Below are 21,299 nucleotides of genomic sequence, written 5' to 3' on the forward strand. Positions count from 1 at the left end.
CGAAGCTTGGAACCTCCAGAGTACCTGTTCCAAAGAATTAAAAAAACTCGAAAACGCCACACCAAAGGGTTCCTTAACACTCTTGTTCCTTAGAGCGTTCATTGAAATAAGAAACCCCGAATGGTACTAGCCACCCTCATTCCCCTTCGACCCAGAATCGACCTCTGTTTCTCCTCGGAGCAAGTTTCGTCGCGCGGGGTCCTTTGGGCGAGCTGCAATGCAATTTTTACGGGATACTTGGACCACGGTTTCGGTCAGAGTCATGCGGGAACCCGCATTGCAGATTTCCCAACAGTTGCCGAACAATGCCGGCCCACCCAGCGATAAACCGGCGGGCTGATAACGTTCGAGGAACGTCTTAATTTCATGCATTGAGAACGGATCGATGCTCGGGGCTCTCGGTTACCCCATAAAGCCGGCTACGGTTTGTTTCCGTGCACGGGGTTTACAGCTCCCCGAGGAATCGTCGCGCTCGCCGCCAAACGGAAGGAACGAGCCAGCCTCCCCTGGACTACTCGTTCCTCCAGTTCCCCAGAAACGCGACATTTAGCAGCGTGAGATGTCGTAAAGCGTCGTGCTGCTACTGACTTGGTCGCGTGGACGGAATAGCGCGAAACGAGGTGATGGTTTCAGTTGATGGCTTTAAGGAAACGTTCACACGTAGTTAAACTCTTGCGGGCTTGGAATTTATTTGGTAATTAGTTTTAGGCTAGGTTCGTACGAGAGCGCTTCGGTTGTTTCTTACATCTCGTAAAGCGAAACATTTCGTCGGTAATGTACTGCATCGTGTCGGTAAGAGTAGTAGAAAGTGTTATCGACAGTTTGCTCTACGTTACCAGTAGTGCTGGCCGCTTTATCGATCCCATCCTCTAGTTTACCGAGCGTTACCGACAGAACACCTCTTCTGCCATCTTCCACGAACCTCCACCATCGTTTGTAAATAAATTCCCCGTTGCTATAACGCTGTAACTTAAATTTCCCTTCGTCCCAAATGAATGTAATTCATCCTCAAATATCGAGACTTTCGAATCTACCTCACAGCAGAGTTATAGGGTTCAGATAGAGAAAATCGGAGGAAAGGTATCGAGCCATGAGAGGAGGTCTCGTCGCAGGACCACTTTGATCGTAAACTCAAAGAAATGGAGGTGCTCGCGCGTCGAGAACAACCCTCTTCAGCAGTTGATTAAACCTCGCGCGCGAGGTTGAACCTCGACGGAGTTTCCTTAGAGTTCTCATGGCGGATACGAAAACGAGGGTATTCGACGCGGAGTCAGCTTTTCGTGCCCGTCGAAGCGTGACTGGTTAAAGCAGGCGCTCGTCGATTCTGGGGCCCAGGCTCCCGAAGGTCGGCGTTCGTCGTCGCGACGGAACGAAACGCTGAAAAAGAGGATGCCCAGGGACCAACGCAACCGGAAGTAAAAAGAGGGAGCAGGCGGCGACGCAGAAGTGCCGTCAAGTGGAATGCAAGGCGATGCAAACTCTTCTTGCTCACGGTTGCTTGCCTCGAGCCCCACCCTCTTGCACCTTTCGCGAGTAACCCTTTCATTTCGTGACGGCTTTTTACCCTCCCCTTGGACGCCCTCTTCGGTACGGTATGTTTTATTCCCTCTTGGACCTCGTGAATTGTTTACCTATATTTTGTCACATTCTCGCCAGATGGATCGATTCTGCAGTGATCAATTCGGGTCCGAAAAATCAGGTATCCATTTTGATTCGTTCCTAATTAAACGAGACGAAATTTAGACGAAGAAATCGTAGAGGAAGAAATTTTCTATTTTCTTGTGAATTTTAATCTTTTCGTTGTTCAGGGAGATAAATTTTCCCGGGCAGGTGTTCGGAAATAGTTCCAGTCCGAACATCCCTTTCGACCCCTCTGCTCTGGGATTTCATCTTTCTTCGGGCGTCCATCGTCTCGATTTTCTTTTTACCATGGCGAGCACGCTCTGATCGGAGAATGAAAAGTACGACGTTACGTGCTCGGTTATTCGCGGTCTGGCTCAATGCATTCTTTGCCCGTCGCCCCGTCGATTCTTTCCTTTTCCCGCGTTTTTAGTCGCTCGCACGGCCAGCGGCGCACCCAACGAGGGCGCCAGGGACTATTCACATCCATCTGTCGCAAATTTCTAGCCATAATTCCATGGCCTAGATTGGACCAAATTTTTGATACAATAGATTCACGAATAACGGTGGATATCTCTTTGGCAATTGTCTGCTACGATAAAGAACAACCTGCCCAAGTTTTCCTCGTATATACTCGATGTTCGCAAAATTTCGAGAAATATTTCAAACGAAACTCAAAGCGGGTTGAATTCCGCGCGAAAAAGTTAAATAAAGTTTCCCATTATCTTTCCTGATAGACGCGCGACGTGTCGCAGAGTGTCCCGGTGTATGTTAATTTTCAGTTGCACCCTGTCGTTGAATCCCTAGTCGCGTCACTACCCACCCACCCTTTTTTCGCCTGTCGTTTTTCCACGAGTTCCTCCGCGCTATTTTTCTTCTTCTACGTGTACCCACCGCTGAGAATGTCCCTACGACCGCACGTATGTACTCCGTTCGTGATTTCTCCCACGACGTCGTTCCCTCGATAACGTCCGTCACGTTCTCTCCCGTAGCTACGAACGTTTTTCCTTCGACTACCATTCACCCACCCCTCGTATTATATCAGGATAAAACGGAAGGTGGGATCGGGGGTCGGGTGCTGGATCACCGGTGGTCTGGGGAGTAGATCTCTTGAGCTGGGTCCTCGAGAGCTTTAGGAATTATTTATTTCAGACGTGTACTCTCATTGCCAAGCATTTTATAGTCCAATAATTTTTCCTTCTTGAGAATTATTATTTCAGATATTTACTCTCCAGGTGTTTTATATTCAAATAGTTTTCCCTTATTTGATGAAAATTTTTTTATCCGGATAATTGGAAATGGAACAAGTGAAAGCAAGAAGAAACGATAGGAAAGCTGGAATACAATAAAAAGGCAGAATTTAATGCTAAAATGTGTCCAAGAAAAATGACTAAGAAGCCTCGAGTAATTATATATCTGTTTCTGTAATATTCTCCATGAATTGCATTACGGAAACCGACGTTTAAAAAAAAAGCATAAGCTATAGATAAAACAGAATAAACCTAGGCAAATAGGAGAGAAGAAATGTTCGATTGCACATACATCAAGTTTATATTTCCGCGTGGAATATCAGCCTGTCCCAGCTGGTATCAGCGTGTTTATTTCCCTACATGGAATTACCGTCGACGAAACCAGAAATGGAGAAGGGACCAGGGAGGTAGACGCGTCGTTAAAAATAGTGTTTCACGTGGGGCAAAGTATTTTCGCCGCGACCGTCCCGCAGTCGCTCGCTATTCGTCACTCGTTCCACCAATTTCAAATGCAATCATTTCTGCCGTAGTTCTCGTTTTCATATCTCCCCATTTTCTATGCAGCGACGGCGGCACACGAGTTGTAACATCCACGCTGCCGGAAAGCGACAGCGGGTATACATATATGTATATATATTTCCTTCCAGGACTCGCGTGTTTCTTCCTGTTTCTTTTGGTTGTACGCGACTCGCGAAACATCCTGCCACTCTTTCTCTGTTCGAGACGCTGCTTTCACCGACCGGTTGCTTTGTGTAATTGTTAATTAAGGGAGATAGGAGAGGGCGAGAGGGGAGCTTGTGGTTTACAGCGTGGAAGACGAATTTTGCAGTGGTGGTTCAGAAGGGAGAACGAAATTGTAATTATAAGCGAAAGACAGTGGTGCTAGCGAATGGAGGGGAAAATTTTAAGCGAGACTACGCATATCGGTATTATTCATATCGGAATTAATAAAGTAAGAATTGCAGATAATTTTTTTTGCGAAGTATCGTACCACACAATTTTACCTAATTATCGAGGAAAATGGAAAACTTCGCAGGTGGTTGAAAGGTCTAAGAAACTAAAAAATGGAAACCTATAATTTTTCTAATCTACTCTATTCGATTCTTTACGTTGTCAGGCCACGATAGGAAGAATCAGCATGCTAATCGACGCAGTTAAATGGTACAAACGTTTCAGCGATAACGAAAAAGTGGTTGACAGTTGGAAGCCGAAGTTCCTTTCACGCACCCACGCTAAGAACTCGTGTTTGCTGAGAACCGAACACGCACACGGAACACGAGCCCTTAAGCAGTTTGCCGAGTAAATAATATCCCAAGTTTGCGCGAGTTTCGACGCGAAATCCTGGAAGGCAGAAATCTGGGCGTATTCGACAGCTGTCTGATCATATTCAACTTGTTGTAGCCTGGGTGATTAGTTTTTAAGAAACGAGGATTGCCTCCTGAGATCGATACATTCTGTTAGAATTAAAGATAGCTCTGTATTTTATATCAGTTATTTTTAAAAAAAGTTTCAATCGTGAATTATATGTGTGACGAGGGTAAGGCCAGAAAGCAATCTCTCGAGCACGAAAAATCACAGTGTTTTCCGTCGACAACGTCAACGTCACTCACCTAACTGCTGGAACGTAAGTCGGGCCGGACGAGGCTGGCAGAAATCTGAAACAATACAAGAGAACCCCGAATTATATTACTGCGGATGTCTCGCGATATTCTCAGGCAATTTTCAAATGCATCCAGAGTTATGAAACAGATGGATTTGAAAATTCACTGACTTAAACTGATTTAACAAATTTACATACTCGAATCCACCGATTGCTTCATTTGGCATATATTAATATTAATTAAATTAGACACTCGAATCCTTTCGTATTCAACGTGTCATTTAACCACCCTAAACTACGACATTTGAGGACCCATCTCAATAAATTTCAAATCTACGTACCGAAACTCGATAAAATTCATTACCTAAGCAACTACTCAATCCCCTCTCCGACACTTACTTAATCATACTCTCCCGCAAACAACCTGCTTCAAACAATCCTAAGGGTTAATCACCCGAAAAAATTTGTCGAGGGCGTCAACAGTGATTTCTTATAGCGAGAAAATCCCCAGAAATCTCCAGACGTGATGCTCGAGGACAATCGCCAGTCCCTGGAGAATAGATCGTCGGACGTTAAGCCGGTTTGCACGACAGAGAACGCACATTAGCGGACCCCTGGGTGTTAATGTTCCGTCAGGTAGAAAACGGGAAGTGGAACTCGATGTATCGCTAGAAGGGTCGGGGGAGGGAAATGGTCTGCGACCGGCTTTAAAACTAAACGCAGTTAAATCGAGTGTGTTATACGCCGGAACACTGTCGCGTGCAGCTCGGGCATTAACGTGACACGCTTGTAATGTATTCCGGGGTTCCAGGCGTTCTTCGGCTTCTCTGTTTCGTCCCGCGTTGTTACGGGACCGGGGAAACGAGGGAATTTCGCCCCGACGTGGAAATGGCCTGATCGGGGGTACGCGGGACGAGCCACGAATCGCGTAAACGTCCGCGTGGAAATGGACGTTTCACGGAAACGCGATACCGATCTTGGAAACGGACATTTCTGTTAGGAAAACCGCTGATTTAATTAGAGGCGAGAAGCGGGAAGAGAATTCTTCGGGGCCAATAAATACAAAGCAATGGGAATTTAATTGAGAGAATGCCCGATTTTATTTGAACCTGAATCGATGAATTCAGTCAAACAATGCAATAAGAATTTAATTAATTTTATCAATAGATGGGTCCGGAGGCGTGTATGTGTGAAAATTAATTCCGTTTGTGCGCTGGGTCGAGAATGTTATTCATATTTATCGGAGTTTTGTGATCGATGTAATCAACGTTTAAGTTAATTTTAGTTTACTGACATCCAGCACGTACACGGATCGTTTATTTTATTATTACACTGCACCAGAACGGTAAGAACGAAAATATGTACAACTTGCTTGTCAGCTAGCCCCTTAGAAACTCTGCTAAAATAGCTCTCGAAATATGAAACACTCGAGTCTCAGAAAATCCATAAGCAAATTCAAGACTGTCTGCTCTGCGCCACGTCTCATCGAGTCTATCATTGAATAAATTCAAGGAAACACTCCAACCGATCCAATTCGTCCCCCTTGGCTTCCATACTTTCGCACGTGCGCACACACGCCGTCCAGCACCACTCGAAAGGCTCCAGCTGCGAGCGGAAAATTAATTCGGTCAGCAAATACGGGAAGCCCCGGCGTCGGTCGTTGGAAACGATGGGAAATGGATAAACGAGAAAATTGTTGCAAGGAACGTTATATATCGCGGCATCGCGAAAAATATGCTCGACGACGCGAAAGAGATACGGGGACGAGCCTAACCGAATCGAAACGCGAGCCAACGAATTGATATTTTGAAGGATGGGGGGAGGACAACGCCTGGATGGCCGGGTGGTCGGAGGTTTCCATGAAATTCGAACAGTTTGTATCTCGTATGCGAAACAGCTGCGTGGCCGTCGTGCATGCATTTCCATTTCCGTGCGCATCCCGGCCGCGTGAATACGATCGCTCGTATATTGACTGTGTCGTAAAAAATATGGTAATCGACGATGCTACGCCGGGAAACAACGCGACCGCCTAGACGGCCAACGATATTTCGGGCGCAGTTACTGTTCCTTGTTACCCCGTACGTATTTTCAATTATTGGCCTCCTACGCAACGAGCTACGTTCTATTAAGTTCGTCTATCGAGTCTCGTTTCGGTTATGTTTCCGATTTGCAGCGAAAGACTATTTGGACAGGCAGTTTTTCTCGACTCTTGATGTAAAATAATTTCGATTAAAATGTAACTGTCGTATTTATGTTTTATTAATCCTCGACAAATATTACGGACCCTATTAAAATTCACATGAATATTGTAATTCCTCGATCACATTTGTTCCATAAGGATTCGATCATCATACATTCCAACAACCACTTTCGCAGATTTAAATACAAATTTACATTTCATTGTCGCAACTGTATTCCTAATTATTAAAATTCACGTGTGTATTACGATTTTATCGACCTTCGAACAACTCGAGGCTCGCAAGAGACATCCTTTCCAACCCCCTCCCGAAGAAAAGACCGGAATACATCGATTGTTCCAAAAAGCCAGCAAGGAAAAAAGGATCGCGAAGCAGGAAGAACGATGAATTCGACGACACATTTTTTTCGGGAAGCGTGACGTTCAATAATCTGCCACCTGTTAGGCTTAAAAGTGTCGTACGTGTCGTTAGGTACAGAGGGGCACGGAAAAATGGCCGACTATAAACAGCGCCGAACGATATATATTCGGAGGCGAGACCGGACTCGTAAATAACGTCGCCGAAACGAGTCGCGGGAATTTATCGCGCCGATTTTTCCTTGGAACGAAAGCAACTGGGTTTATTTCCGCGATAATAGAACCGAGGTAGCGAACCACGGACGCCTTGAACGCCGAGCGAAGCTAGGCGAAAATCTGTACAAATTGCGTTCGTTCCGTTCGCTCGGTTTGCGCGCAATTGGTCTCGATCGTGATGGATACCCTCGCGAAAACGGTCCAAACCCACCGGAAAAGCGACGTTCAAGACCGCACAACTGGTACATTCGAGCATGAGTATTTTATTAACGCGGCTGCACAGGACGAAGAGGACACTGGGTCCACGCAGCAAGTGTCGAGGTTCTTCAGTTTTTTTATTTAATTCTGATGGAATATTCGTGAGTGTACTCGCTGGTCAATAAATTGTTATGTTATTTTAGTGAAGTTATAGCATTGATAGATTCGATAATGGAGGGTGTGAGTAATTTTTGCTGACGCTTTTGGAATTAATTAATTCAGTTTTTCAGTGAAAATCCCTGTCACCCATATATGATTGTTAAACATTTTTAGGAAATTCTGCACCCCCCCCCCAAATGATCCCCTCCCGTTTGTGAGATCGATCACGGGGAATTCCGACGCGCCAAGGAAGAAATTACCATCGACGCCCGGCGCCCCTGGAATTTTTATCGAAAGGTCCTCCGAGGCGTCGCGAATAGCTTCCATCGCGGAATTCTCATCTCGGCCTGTCCGCCACCGAGTCAGTTCCCAGGCCGCATAATTTCCATTCCTCCGTTTGTTTAATTATACCCTGCTATCGACCATCTACCTCAGACCGCGTTATCGAGTTCCACCGCTCGTCGACGACTATAGGGAATCGATCAGAGCGGTGGAACTTTTTCTGTAATTCGCTTCGGCTCGTTCGATCGAAAAAACTCCACGCGATGGACAGGGAAAGTTGAAGGGGAATTACGAATCTTGTCATGGTGAGTTTATAGGTGCACGAGAGCAATAGTAAATTTTATTCATCTCTGGGGATAGTTTTGAAATATTTAGCAAATGTTTCGCGAGAATGGGACAAAAGAATAATAGTATATGAAATTAATTAAAGTGGCCAAGGGTCGATAGATTCACGTATAACGAAGAGATAACGAGGGACATCCCTGCTTACCGAATTATAAAGAATTCGTAATTTTTAAAGAGCAACTACAACTATTGTTTCAATTTTACGGGGCCTAGTATCTTGGAACCAACGAAAACGCTGCATGGCTTCTTCTAAAGAAAGAAATCAACCGCGAGATCTTCCAATAATTATTTCGCCTAAACGAAACGCCAAGCCAGGATAAATTTTCCCAAGTCGCTGGCCCACGAGTAAAAGTTCTAACGGGCTGGAACGTGCGCGAGCTCGCGTGAATCGAGAAATTTTTATCGGGAACGCGTGACTCGAGCACCTCTCGCCAGCGTTATGCTCGGAATTCAAAAAGACATACCCCCGTGGCCCGGGATCGACGCGAAACTCCCCCGTTTCTCCTTCTCCGGTACGTCTCTGCTTCGATTCCAAAGTCTACGCGCGCGACGACGTTTCCTGCCAGTCGAGGCTCCCGAGGAATTTTTATTGAACCACCGCCGTCCCCTGGCAGGACGACGTCATCCACCGGCATCGATTTCGCATCAGGAGTCGCCTGTGTAAAGAACTTGGACGGACAGCCAGTGCCTGAGAGCCTAGACAACTTAATTATGGGACGTTTACCCATCGACGATGGGCTTCGCTCGCCTCCAGCTCCCTTGGCGTCCGCACGACGCCCTTAAAGGACCTTTCCCTCGAGTTCCAGATGGAAAAGCGAACAATGTATTGGACGTAGGCGATTTGCAACAGCTTCGAGGGTGGGCCACCAATGGAGAGCATTTTAGACTCTAGGGATTTGAGAATTGTCCTTCTCGCGAATATAAAATTTCATCGCTTTTCTTTTCAATGGAAATTGTATACACTCGTGGAGATGACTATGGATCGACTGACGTTATTTTGGACTCTTTGGAGGGAGAATATTGGCAACCCAACAGTGGAATAATAAATCACTAAACTGAAGTGTTATTAATGATTCCCACGGTCGAAATGGTTGACCTACTGTTTTAGACGCGTACCGTCGAAACTTAAACTTTGCGAAGACGGGAAACAGGGAGGAAAAAATTGATTTCTTTCACTCGAGACACGAAACCCTTAATAAATGCGCGTTCGGGTCGATGCACTGGGAAACGACCACGCTAACTGGGTCACGCGTCGTTTCATCGCGCAGAGCAACTCGCCACGCCGTGAAATTAACCTCGCGAACTTCCCAAGAGCAACAGTCCCCGCTGCGATCAACCGGAAAAAAATAGGAGATGTTCTGAGGGGGAAGCTTCCTGGAGATAGGCGCCGTTACATTTATCAAGCGAGTCGGATCAGCCAAGAAAATTTGATTGTAACTCTAAACAGTATTAGTAAATTCTCACAAAATGTAATCAACTTGTAATTTAACTAGTTAGTAATTAATATACCTTGTTATATTATTAATAGGCTAATTGGCACTGTCGACACCTATAAATATAAAAATGAGGATGAAGTACACTTACACTCATGTCCATTAATATTAAACTATTATTAGACTAAATTAAATAATAGTTTTGAAATTACCGAATGAATTTTTCATTATGAATATGTTTGTGAATAAGCTTATGCGTGTATATATTTATACAAACATACACTTGGAAACATTGAACTTACCACGTAATTCAAATGAATGTCTTCAATAGATATAGAGGGTACGAATATTTATGGGACTGACTGTACATGCATAAGGTTATTCATATACGTATTTACAATGAAAAATTTATTCGGTGATATTGAAACTGTTACTTAATTTAGTCAAACTTCTTCAATAGACATAGAAAGTACGACTGACTGTATCAGAAAATAAAACTGGGAATTCATAATTGCGTAACAGAAGTTTGCTTAATTTGTTACTCCAGCGAAAGGTTCGCGACAAATTTACGGAGGAAATTCGCGAATTCAACGATAAATCCCGTAATGGAATAGCGAGGACGTCGAAAGCGATTATTTAACGGCGAAGTGGGGAACAGGGTCGGTGTAAAATTGCAACTGCATTTTCCGTTTAACTTCTGCCGCGGAACGATTAATTCGGTTCTTGGAAGCCGCAGCGGGAGTCTCCATGGGAGGTACAATTAGTTTGATGAATGGTTCGAGTTACTGGGAGGCCTGTCTCTATAATTCAAACGGGTCGTTGAAAAATTTCCGATGCGGTAAGTATTCTTTCCGCGAGCTGGAAAAGCTCGGGAACAAGCCTCCGATCGATCCACGGCCAACTTAGGTTTCATTGATTCATCGTTTTACGGCCGTCTCCGCGATCATTGAACAACTGTCATTCATTGGATCAGTCGACGAGTGCCTCGAGCAATTGGAGCGTCTCTTTAATCGTCTCGAACCGAGTGGAATATTCATGCTGAATATTTGAATAAAAATCCCGCTATCCTGTTTCCCGCCCTCCTCCGAACCATCTTTATCTCAGCTCCAAGATTTCTGTGGCGAAGTAACGAAATATTTATCGAGAGGTCGGCAGTTTTCGCTAAAATAATAAATTGACACGGAAGTCCGTAAGAAAATTGAAATAGAAACGATCCCTTCCAATTGTAATACAAGGATCAGTAATTTTCGGGTTGGCATTATTTCATTGGTTCATCGAAACCCGCGACTTAGCATCGATATAATAAAATTACGTGGGATCCAGCACGAGATCCCAAGTTGGAGCAGCTCCCTCGTTCCGCTCGCTAATAGTCCATTATCCTCGAGGCCTCTAATCTCGATGCACTTCTTCGGGGCGCCTTTCAATTTCCTTGCCCCTCCGAGATCCCACCCCCGTTCGTCTAAGCGAATCGATCAATCGAAGGACTCGGAATAAACTGGGAGACAAAGTTGGCCTGGCTGCTGGCCAAGCACTTCCGAGTTCCCTTCGCGAGCTCCAGCCGACCGAAAGCTGCTGGAAAAGTTACACGCGACTGTTCCCGGAACCTTTAATGTCACGGCTTTCGTCGAGCTGCACGGGGCTATGATTACAGCGGAGAAACTCACCGGCTCGAGAATTGCTATTGCTTTGATACGGGAGGCCTCCAATATTCTCAAACGCGCGTATTCGCTAATGAAGAGCGTTAACTGAGACGTTCTAATGCTTCCCGATGCCGAAGAAAGGAAGATACGGTCGTGTTTTAATTCGCGTTGTCAATGTGGAAAATATGGGCAAATTGTTTGCGAGATACAGGAAATCGAATGCAGAAAAATAATCACGAGATGGTGAATGAGCTTTAAAACTAACCTTTCCATAGCCTCGATGCGAATGGAATGTGTAATTTCACCGAGTCTCATTTTTTAATTTGAAGATATTTTTAATGGGGCCAATTTCTGTCAGTTTTTAGAGTGCCTGCTGAATTATTTCTATTTTTCTTGCTCTAACCCCTTCTATCCCCTTCGATTTATTACCGTTTCCCTCGTCTATTCCCTCCCATTTATTTCCAACGCCTCTTCCTCTACTATTTTTAAATTTATCTCAATTTTTACGCTTTTACTCCCGCCGATTTATTTCCATTCCTTTCCCGACACGCGAAATTGAGACCGCAACGGTCGATCGTTTCCTCCGTCGACTCCGTTTATTGTAAACGGTCGGTGAGCGATGTTTATTGCACGAGTACGCGTTCCTTGCGTTCGCCGACGACGACGGCACGCGATTAATTGCGACCCGCTGACTGTGGATATATATAACGGCTGTTTTTATTAGCGCCATAACTCCGACACGGCCCGATACGCTTGCATTTAGCCGATCAAAGCTTGTTTGTGAAACGCGAGACAAAAGGCTCGGGCGCCTTTGTTCCCGCTGCGAAAGGAAGCTCGTTAAGTCAAAAATCGAACCCTTCATGACTCTTAGAAACTCGACAAATCGATCCTGCAACTTTTAAGAATGTACAAGGTGTTCCAGAGGTACCAGGAAACTTGAAGAATAAAATTTTGAAGCTTTAAAACGTAAACTATTGCTCGCTTCATCTTCTATCTATCGTTCCAAAATTTTATCAACATTTATTTATTAAAGAAATCTTAAATACTAATCGACAAAATGATTTCCACCATCTTCTAATACTATTCAAAAAAGTCCTTTGATTTTCCGAAGGATTACTTTTCGGTCCACCTAATATTTAATATACAACTACCTGAACTCTATAGCGACGGTATGACGAATTTGCCAGAAAAAGGGGTGATTACATTTCTTCGTAACACTCGATGGTACGTTTCATACATTAATTCGAATAGCAGGACAAGTGGCATGGACTCGTGGGATGACTCGATACATCTGACCCGTCGTTATCAATCGAACCCTGTCGTGTTCTTCGATACGGTTCTGCCATATTGAAAACAACCGAGTTGTCCAACTCCGTGGGAACGTCCACAGCCATCTACCCCGTTCCTTGGTGGCTGAACTCCCAGGAGTTTAGCATTACCGCCCTCCAAAGGGAATCAATCGCCCCGTTCAAGGAAACGGCGTCGCGCGCTCGCATCGGCGATCGAGACGGCTCGAAATTAATTCCCTTGTTATCCCGATAACGTGTGCAACCCAATCTCCCGCGGTCTGTTGTCCCGAACAACGTCGTGAGCAGGGCTGAGTCGGTTGATTGTTGGGTCCGAGCACGTACGAATAATTGCTGCTAGCTAAACGCTTCTGGCAATTACGAAATTTACCTGCGCGCGAACAATCGTCGAGATTTGAGTTTGCCGGCCAACACGGGGTCCAGTGGGGAAAGGGTCGACGAACGAACGCGAAACATTCGTAACTGTCGGTTGAACCATGCCGATTCGACCGGGAACGAGCGACCAAGCGAATGCGTAATTGCTGAATAAACGCTGCTCGCTCGTCGTCGAATCGTTAATTCGCGATTTCCCTGGGAACAATATTCCACCATGGACGTTCGCTGGGGCTTATCGGTAAAACTGCGCGTACATTCCTAGGGAACCGATGCACGGAATAATTTCGAAAGCTCGAACGAGTTCTATTTTTCTTTTTTTTTTTTTCTTTTTTTTTAGAGAGAATATTCAGTGAGAATTGTTTGGAAGTTATCAATTATTTTAGGCGAGGAATATTGTATGATAAGAGTTCGATTTGGGTTACATTCTAAAAGGCCATCCCTATCTCGTTTTCAATAAGAAATAATCTTTCGAAAATCTCCTTTTCGATAGCAGTTTCCTTCCATTTACTACAAATTATATTTTTCTAACCGAAAAATAAACCTTTCCTTTTTCTTTGAATAAACGTTTTCCAAACTTGAGAAAGAAGCAGCTCGAGAACAAACCTTCTGAAATAATTTATATTCGAAGCAAATAGAAAGCATCGAAAAATGATTAAACGTCATCTTGGTTCAGTTTTCAGCTTTCCTTTCTTATCAATTACTTCGTCTCGTGTCTAGTCCGAGTTTTCTTTCGCTACTTCCCCGATTCGCAATTCCAGGTTTATTAATAGCGGCCCAGCAGCTATTAAGCGCGGTTCTGTGTAAATATTTCCATTTCCGTTATTTCCATAACTCTGTCCTCCACCCCCTCGAAATCTGGACCAACAGGCAGCGTTCGGAGAGTTATACCGGTATTTCGAACGGAACGCTAAGTACGGAATATCGGCGGACGATATACTCTTTTGCGATTTAACTCGTCTCGAACGCATTGTGCGCGTCATCGATCCGGAAGTTCGAGACCATTGGCGAACCGAAAGCACCAGGCTTTATAAAAATTCCATAATTCCTGCCGGGGGTTTTTTATAAAGCTTCGAGCTTCGATTTTCTATTCGGGATGTTTTATTCATAGCTATATACACAATTTTCAATTCTCTGGGACGATCTAAACCACGACCAAACAATTTAAACGATATTCTCATTCGAGGTAAGGTAAACAACTGTCTATAAGCGGTATTTGGATTATTTACGAGTTTTTGCAGGACAACGCTCTTCCAAATTTTGTTAATAGATACATATACGTAGATCGATGGTTGTATGTATTGGTATCTCAACCGTATGCAGTCGTGTAGGAAACAATGAATTACTTTGTAAACACTTGAGCTACCGCAATGAAAATTTTTAAGGTCATTCTCAAAGCATATACAGTCTCCCAGTTCTCTCGAAACTAATTCCTGCATGTCACGCGAGAAATTACGTTTTATAAGGAGAATGTAGTCAACGATGCAAAGTCGAACGTGGCTCGAGCGTAGCAAACGATCGAAACACTGCCAGAAGAATGGCTAATCGAAGAGGATGTGGGACAACGGACAGTTTGCAACACGGATACGACGTAATATTTCAAGTCTCTGTCGGAACGAAAACTCGACCCGTTCACGGCGCACTTCTTCCAGATCCGCGGTGCATACACGCGGGTTGGTACGTGTCACGCGATATTAAAGCAGGTTCTTTTGGCGAGTGGCCAAGTCGATGAAAACCGAGGTTATCGTCTCTCCAGTGAGCGATTTCATTTTAGGACACCCCGACGACGCGAGAACCGCGACCCGACATTTTACGACGCTACCGCGTCGTGAATTTTCGACGTTTTCTTTACGAGTCCGCGAACGATTACGCCGCGAAGCTGTAGTTCTAATTTTTTAAACGTTCGGAAGCCATGGGGTAAGGTACAACGAGAACCAGTTGATGGTTCTACGACTAACGTATAAGAGGGGGACGAAGGGGAATAATGGAGGCCGAGGCAGACACTGTAAGTGACAGCGGACTGTCTGCAGTCAGACGCATTCTGCGCACAACACAACAGACGTCTCTCCGTAACTTCTGAGACACGTATTGTTTCAAGAATTGAATTTAAAAGCCGTATTTAGATTAACAGTTGCCACGCAAACATTCACAGATCCGATAGGGGATGATTTGTTTATTCTTTGTTAACTCTTGATTCAATCGTTGAATGAAGCAAGAGAAAATGAAAATTTTTTTTAATCATTAACAAGATTCATAATCGAGTAACTCGCTCACATTTAACATTTTTAAGACAACATTCGATACAGGGTGTCCCAAAAAAATATGTACCCTGTTCTTTTTCTTTTGTAATTTAAATAAAGGCTAAAGATATAATCATTCAAACTGTGTATATATTTGGGGGGGGGGGAGGAGGGGGGAGAGAATCTGTGTGTCCAAGAGAGAAATAAAAAATTCTAAGAGCACCAGCTGAGAATCCCTGGTGTCGTCGATTGAATCAGAGAGATGACTAGGAAAGATCCAAGATCACCGGCTAAAAATACCCGAGTTTGCGTTCGAAGCAGACACGGGACGCTCGGTTTCGCAGCGCAGGCAGACCGTTCGAGCGACGATTCATTAAGAAATCCTCTCGAGACGCTCGTCGTACAACCGGCTAACGCAGTCAATTACCGTGTTAATGCCACGTGCATTCGGCAATTTGTCCGATGCGGCTTAAGCACGAAAAACGACCGAGCAGTCCTCGAGCGCGTTATATCGTTAAACCGATGGGAGTTCGGGGCTGGTGTTCGAGAACAACGGAATTAACAACGGGAGAACTTGTCAGGCCGCAAGGAAACAGGAAGGTACGTAAACGTTCCTTTGAGATCATGCGCTGGTTAGTCCAATTCAATCCTGTTGGGCGTATTTGGTCTGAGGCTGGATTTATTAACGAGCCTTGATGAGATTTAAATTGAATTAAATTATATGCTTTGCAATTTAAATTTAATTCCAGACTGCGTAGAACGCGAATGAAATTATATACCGTGCAATTTGAAATTAATTGTGTATCGTACAATTCGAATAGAATTACGTTTTTACAAAGAAACTCTCAACCCGTATATTTCGTATATTCCGACGTAGAGTCGAAAATTTTATACAAAATACGCGTCAATTTTCTATACGTGACGGAAATAGAATGTAAAAAGACGCGGGAAAAAATACGAAATAAAACCCCAAATAGAATACGAACATTTATTGAATTAAACACAATAGAGTTCGACAAAGCACCAACTCTCTGTTACTCGATCACCCGCCAGCCCTTTTGCCAAAGTTCGTACAACCACAAGAGGAAGCTTAACAAATTCGAAAACAAATATCTCCTTCAGGGAGAATTTATGCCAGCAATTCGTAGCAGAATAATCGGGGATCCGAGCGTGGTAGGTAACGAAACGCTCCAAAATCTAAGCAACGCCCCGTGAGAATAGTCGCAGCTGTTTGTTATGCGTTTGTTCCGCATTCCTGCTCGGTCTCGCGCGCATTGTTCCCGTAAAATGCGTCCGCGAGTATGAAATCCGCGTAGAGCGGCGAAAACGCACGCACGAGCGGAGCGTGTTCGCGCTGGCGTAGCATTGCAGCGAATCGTTGTATCGCCGGAAAGGCGGGAGAGCGGACGGAAATTTTATTTAAAAATTTTGTTGGCTCCCGCGAACTCGCATTGGATTTACGTCAGGTTTAATTACGCGTGCCACGTAACCGTCCTTTGCGTTTAATTCCCAGAAACCTACCCTTCATCCAGGCCTTCAGGTAGAGCGAAACTAAATCTTCGTGCTTTCCGGTGGTTAATTAGAATCTGACCTTTGATCGCGCGCACAGACGACCGTCTAAATGTGTACTTCTCCGCTTTTTAAGGGGTACGAACTGCGGGAGTTTTCGTCGGTCATGCGTAGTTTCGCTGAGGGGTGCTTTTCGCCAACAACGGTAATTGTATTCAACGACTGACAACAGAAGTTTGGCAGCTGGTGGGTTTAGACAAAAAGTAGATTGAAGGTTTATAGAAACGTGGTTCGATCTCGGAACGTAATTGTATTTTGGAGCAACGAAATCATGTTAAGAGGTGAAGATGATCAATCGAAGAAGTAAGGTTTCCGAAACTATTGTCAACAATTTTATTCGACTGTGTGCCCGTATCAATTTTGCGTTAACCTGCCTAATTACACTTGAATACTTCTGTACCGAGTATGTGTACATCCTCGAGTTTGAAAACCAAAATCGACGTCGTCGTTAATGGTTCGAGTCAACTTTTCCCGTTGCAACGAGTGGAATCAATCGATTAGAGAAAACAAAAGCGAAACCATGAATGTCTTCAAGGTAAATTCAGTTGCTGCAATCGATTTTCGATTTAGTGTTTGCTAGCAGCTGTATATGCACGCACTGCTATTGTGACTTCTCCCCCCGTGACAGCCCTCGCGTACAAATCCTACAACAATATCGCTCGTGTCGCAGAGAAGACACCGTCACTCAACCCTCCGACAGTCGCAAAATGCGGTAGTTCCTCTCTCCCTCCGCGGTCCTATCAACTCGCCGAGAAACTTTCAGAACAACGGAGGGCCTACATCCGGCACGTTCGCGGAGCATGAACTCGAGCACACACCTGAACCACGTGCGTGCTGCTCTTTCACGTCTTCAGCATGCGAGTATAGAGGGAGGGCGAGGGTGGATGGAACAGCCGAGCGATAGGGTGATTCCTCGTGCAAAAATGAGTTTAATATGTGCAGCAAGGTTTTTGTACAGGAGGCTTCGTTCCCGAGAAAAAGAATTTTAAATAACTTTTGGAGCTCGTGCGCGTCTGACCGTTGCTCGCCCTTTCTACTTGGCCGATTAGAGAGCTTGATACCTTTCGAGCAGTTCCGAGGGTTCTTTTAAATTTTGTTTTTCAAGGAATACGAAGCGAATCTACTGGTCACTGGTCATCACCGAGCAATGGTCAGACGCTCGCTCCAAGTCAGCGTGCCCCAATCGGACTTCAACGTCGATACCCTCGGAAACGAAGCCCCCCATAAAAAACCTCCACACCACATCTTCGCCTCGTTTTCGCTCAAGGAGTAACCTCGCCATCCAGTTTCGCCAGCCGTGCTCGCCCAAGTCGTATATTGACACGAGTCAGAGGCACGCACACAGCGTGGCTTAGTGGGCCGCGCGTCCGCACGCAAAGGGACCACGATGGTAACATCCCGGAAGCCAGGATCGATATCCAGACACGCCATCACCACCCCGAACTGCCTGTCTCCCCCTCCCCCTCCCCCTCCCCCCTCCCTTCTCCATTTAGTTCTCTTCAATCCCTTCCTTCCACTTTTCCCGGCCTCGTTCCGTCAGCGTTCCCCTCGTTCGGGGCGAAACTCCCGTCTGTTTATTCCCTCCCCCCTCCCCGTCACCCCGCACCCACCACTACCCCGCAGAAGGTTAATGGACCCTCGGGGATGTCTTTGGCAATAGGAGCTACGCGGAAGCCAGATTTTTCCTTCCGCCACCTGCGGCTAGTCGTCCTCGACTGGCGAACGCGACTCGAAAGGAGCCGAGATCAAAGGCGGACCAACGTTTCACGGAAAATCCTGGCACGGTGATTACGTTTACATTGGATCGCCGACTACCCGCGTCGGCTCTCGAGTCTCTCGCCCTGATTACTACCGCGATCTTCCGCCGTTTCCCCAGCGATCAGCGACCCGGAACGAAGAAACATCGAAGCTTTCGCCGTCCGTTTCGATGGTAGAAAGGATATTTCTTTATTCATTCGGATAGAACTCGCAGAACTGTATATAGGAATGCTGAGTTTACGTGACGGGTGACGTAATCAGTCTCGCGAAAAAAATATCCCGAGTGTCAAACTAGGAAGAGTCTCTTAGAGTCTCGTCAAGTTTGAGAAAGACGTCTTTGAAAATTGTTCTCGCAAAGGCTAAGCACAATGAGATCTTCAAATTTTGCGTAGTTATTCACAAGTATTAAAAGGGAACATGTACGGCTCTTTTTGTACGAAGAAATATTCCCACGGATGCTTCCAACCCCTAATCGATTAAGAAAATGTTTACTCTTTCGACGACCATCGTGTCCCTTCAAGAACCAGGGGTTCTTGGTCGCAAATTCAAGTAAGGAATCCTTTCAGCGTTCACTTCGTTCAGAAATTCTGTTTCTCGGACAGGAATTTCCATTTACCTCCCTTGCGCTACCCCGGCGCACGAACATTAAGATTGCAGGAGGGATTATAAATTCTGCGAAAGCCTGGGCAAGGCTGGGTGGAAAGTAAGAATTTCAGCGACGGACTCGCTGGAAGGGAGGAAAGGATTCGACGAAGGTCCATGTTAAAGATGACGAGCTGATTGGAACTCGCGTATCATTATCTCAAACGCTATCAACAGGAAACCAAGAATTTTTCGTTGCTAAACGAGAAAAATTCGGACGTAAATAAAAATATGTAAATCCCTCGCTCACGCTCGCCCCATAATTAAATTTTCTTCGCAAGCATCGAAATTTCCCCCAATAATAATAATTGCAAGATCCATCACACGAGGCATCGTGACACGAAGAACAACGCTCCACAAGGGACACCAGCTACGACGCCGAGGCTCGTCGCGAAATTAGAGAGCAAAGTTTCGCGTGATCGATAGGTGGAGTGGAAAGTTCCCCGCAGTTTGTAGGTCGACGGATTTGTCATCGAGGAAATTACGGGAAAGCATGGGCTCTGTTTTCAATCCCCCGAAGACAGTCCTCGTTTTCTTTACCGTCAGGAGTATTGCAAAAAAAATACTACCCCGAAACAAACGCGAATTTCTTTAGGAATCGCTACCACTGGTGCCACGAAGACGTAAAATAATCATCGTATCGAATGTCGCAGAAGAAATTAAAAATGAACGAATATCTAAAAGAATGCCGTCCTCAAAATGAAAAATAACCCACGAATCTGTGTCGCAGAAAATAATAAAAAAAGAAAGAGTACCGTCACGAAGGAAATGACGAGGGGGGAGAAGTTGAATGGGCCGTGTTTTCGTTTCCCCCGAAGTCGGCCCTCGTTTTCTTCGCATCAAAGACACGGCTGGATCCCGAGAAAACGACTTAGGGAAAGCGAATCGAGGTCGCGGCGGAGGAATGGGAATAATGGCGTTTTCCGTCGGGCGGCGCGGCGCAAGACACTTCTTCTCGTATTCGATTTAGTAGACGGCATTGTTCGAGGCAGTTCGATCGGATCGCCAAGAACAATGGCGATCGTCGTTCCATTTGCTTCCCGGAAAAAAGAACTGACAACACCGTGGGACGTGCGCGAACAATGGCCGTGAAAAGACCGGCGAATTTGCGCTAAGAACACCCCGGGTTCCGTTTTACCCTTCGATCAACGGGGGGTTAATTTTTTGACACGATCGGAAGGAGAATTATTCGAGTTAACGAACTGGTTTCGAGAATTGCCCTGAACGAGACTAAATGGTATTGGTACGTTTCGCGATAATTCAAAGAAAGATATATAATGGAAAGTAAGAAACGGTAGTAATTATTTCGCAGGTATATATACTCTATCTAGTGTGTTTAAGTACATTTTTCTCCATACGACGTGTTTAGTAAGATTCGTTTTTATACATTCTGAGATATCAAAACCTGGAGTTTTTCGAATATAGCGTCATTCGGCAAGAAAAATTTCCAATCGCGCAAAACATTATCGAACCAAAGACCAACCTGCTCGAGAGCTCACGAATAAATAATAGATCGACTAACACATTTCCCTCGAGATCCTGTCGAAAGAGATAACGCTCGAGATTGCTCTCCGACGTTTAAAATTGCGTCCCAGCGATTAAAACACACGAAAAGTAAGTGGAAAGGCAAACGAAGGTTGGTACTTTGCATTTGTAATCCCTTCACCCTGAAACTTAATGTTCGACAAAGCAAACGAGCGAAAGCAATCACGAATTCAGCAACCGCGAGACCCGCAGACGAGATTTCAAGCCGGAGGGGGAGTGGGGGGGGGGGAGTGGGGAGGGGACTGGGGGGAAGCAAAAATTTTGCGGAAAATCGTTCGACGCGTTTGCAAATCCAGGGCAAGTTACCTTCGTCGGGGTTGCGCAGTTTGGCGCGATCAAATATTCAGTCCCAATTACGTGCCGGGAAACAGGGTTTTACGCATGCATCGCGAGGGAGGGTGAGGGTGTTAAGTACGATAGACAGCGCTTCGGTATCGCTTACGTGCTTCGAATCGAGTCCCCTCCAACGAGTAAATTTTGTGTAAAGCGTGTTTGATATCGCTGGATGGAAATTAATTTGCGTTCGTGTACAAATTGGAGGACCTATATTTGGAATAATAATCGCGACT

At 45.2% G+C, this 21,299-nt stretch overlaps 1 protein-coding gene across 2 annotated transcripts in view; it reads right to left on the reverse strand.

The window, feature by feature from the left end:
• Nucleotides 1-21,299, reverse strand: part of LOC128880739 (uncharacterized) — a 215,688-nt gene that overhangs the window by 134,711 nt on the left and 59,678 nt on the right. For both annotated transcript variants that reach the window (XM_054131123.1, XM_054131124.1), the window contains exon 14: nt 4,481-4,525. In XM_054131123.1, coding sequence (XP_053987098.1) covers nt 4,481-4,525 — 45 coding nt within the window. The remainder of the gene's footprint in view (nt 1-4,480; nt 4,526-21,299) is intronic.

The sequence above is a fragment of the Hylaeus volcanicus genome, chromosome 8 (assembly GCF_026283585.1).
Source record: "Hylaeus volcanicus isolate JK05 chromosome 8, UHH_iyHylVolc1.0_haploid, whole genome shotgun sequence".
NCBI classification, from domain to species: Eukaryota; Metazoa; Arthropoda; class Insecta; order Hymenoptera; family Colletidae; genus Hylaeus; species Hylaeus volcanicus.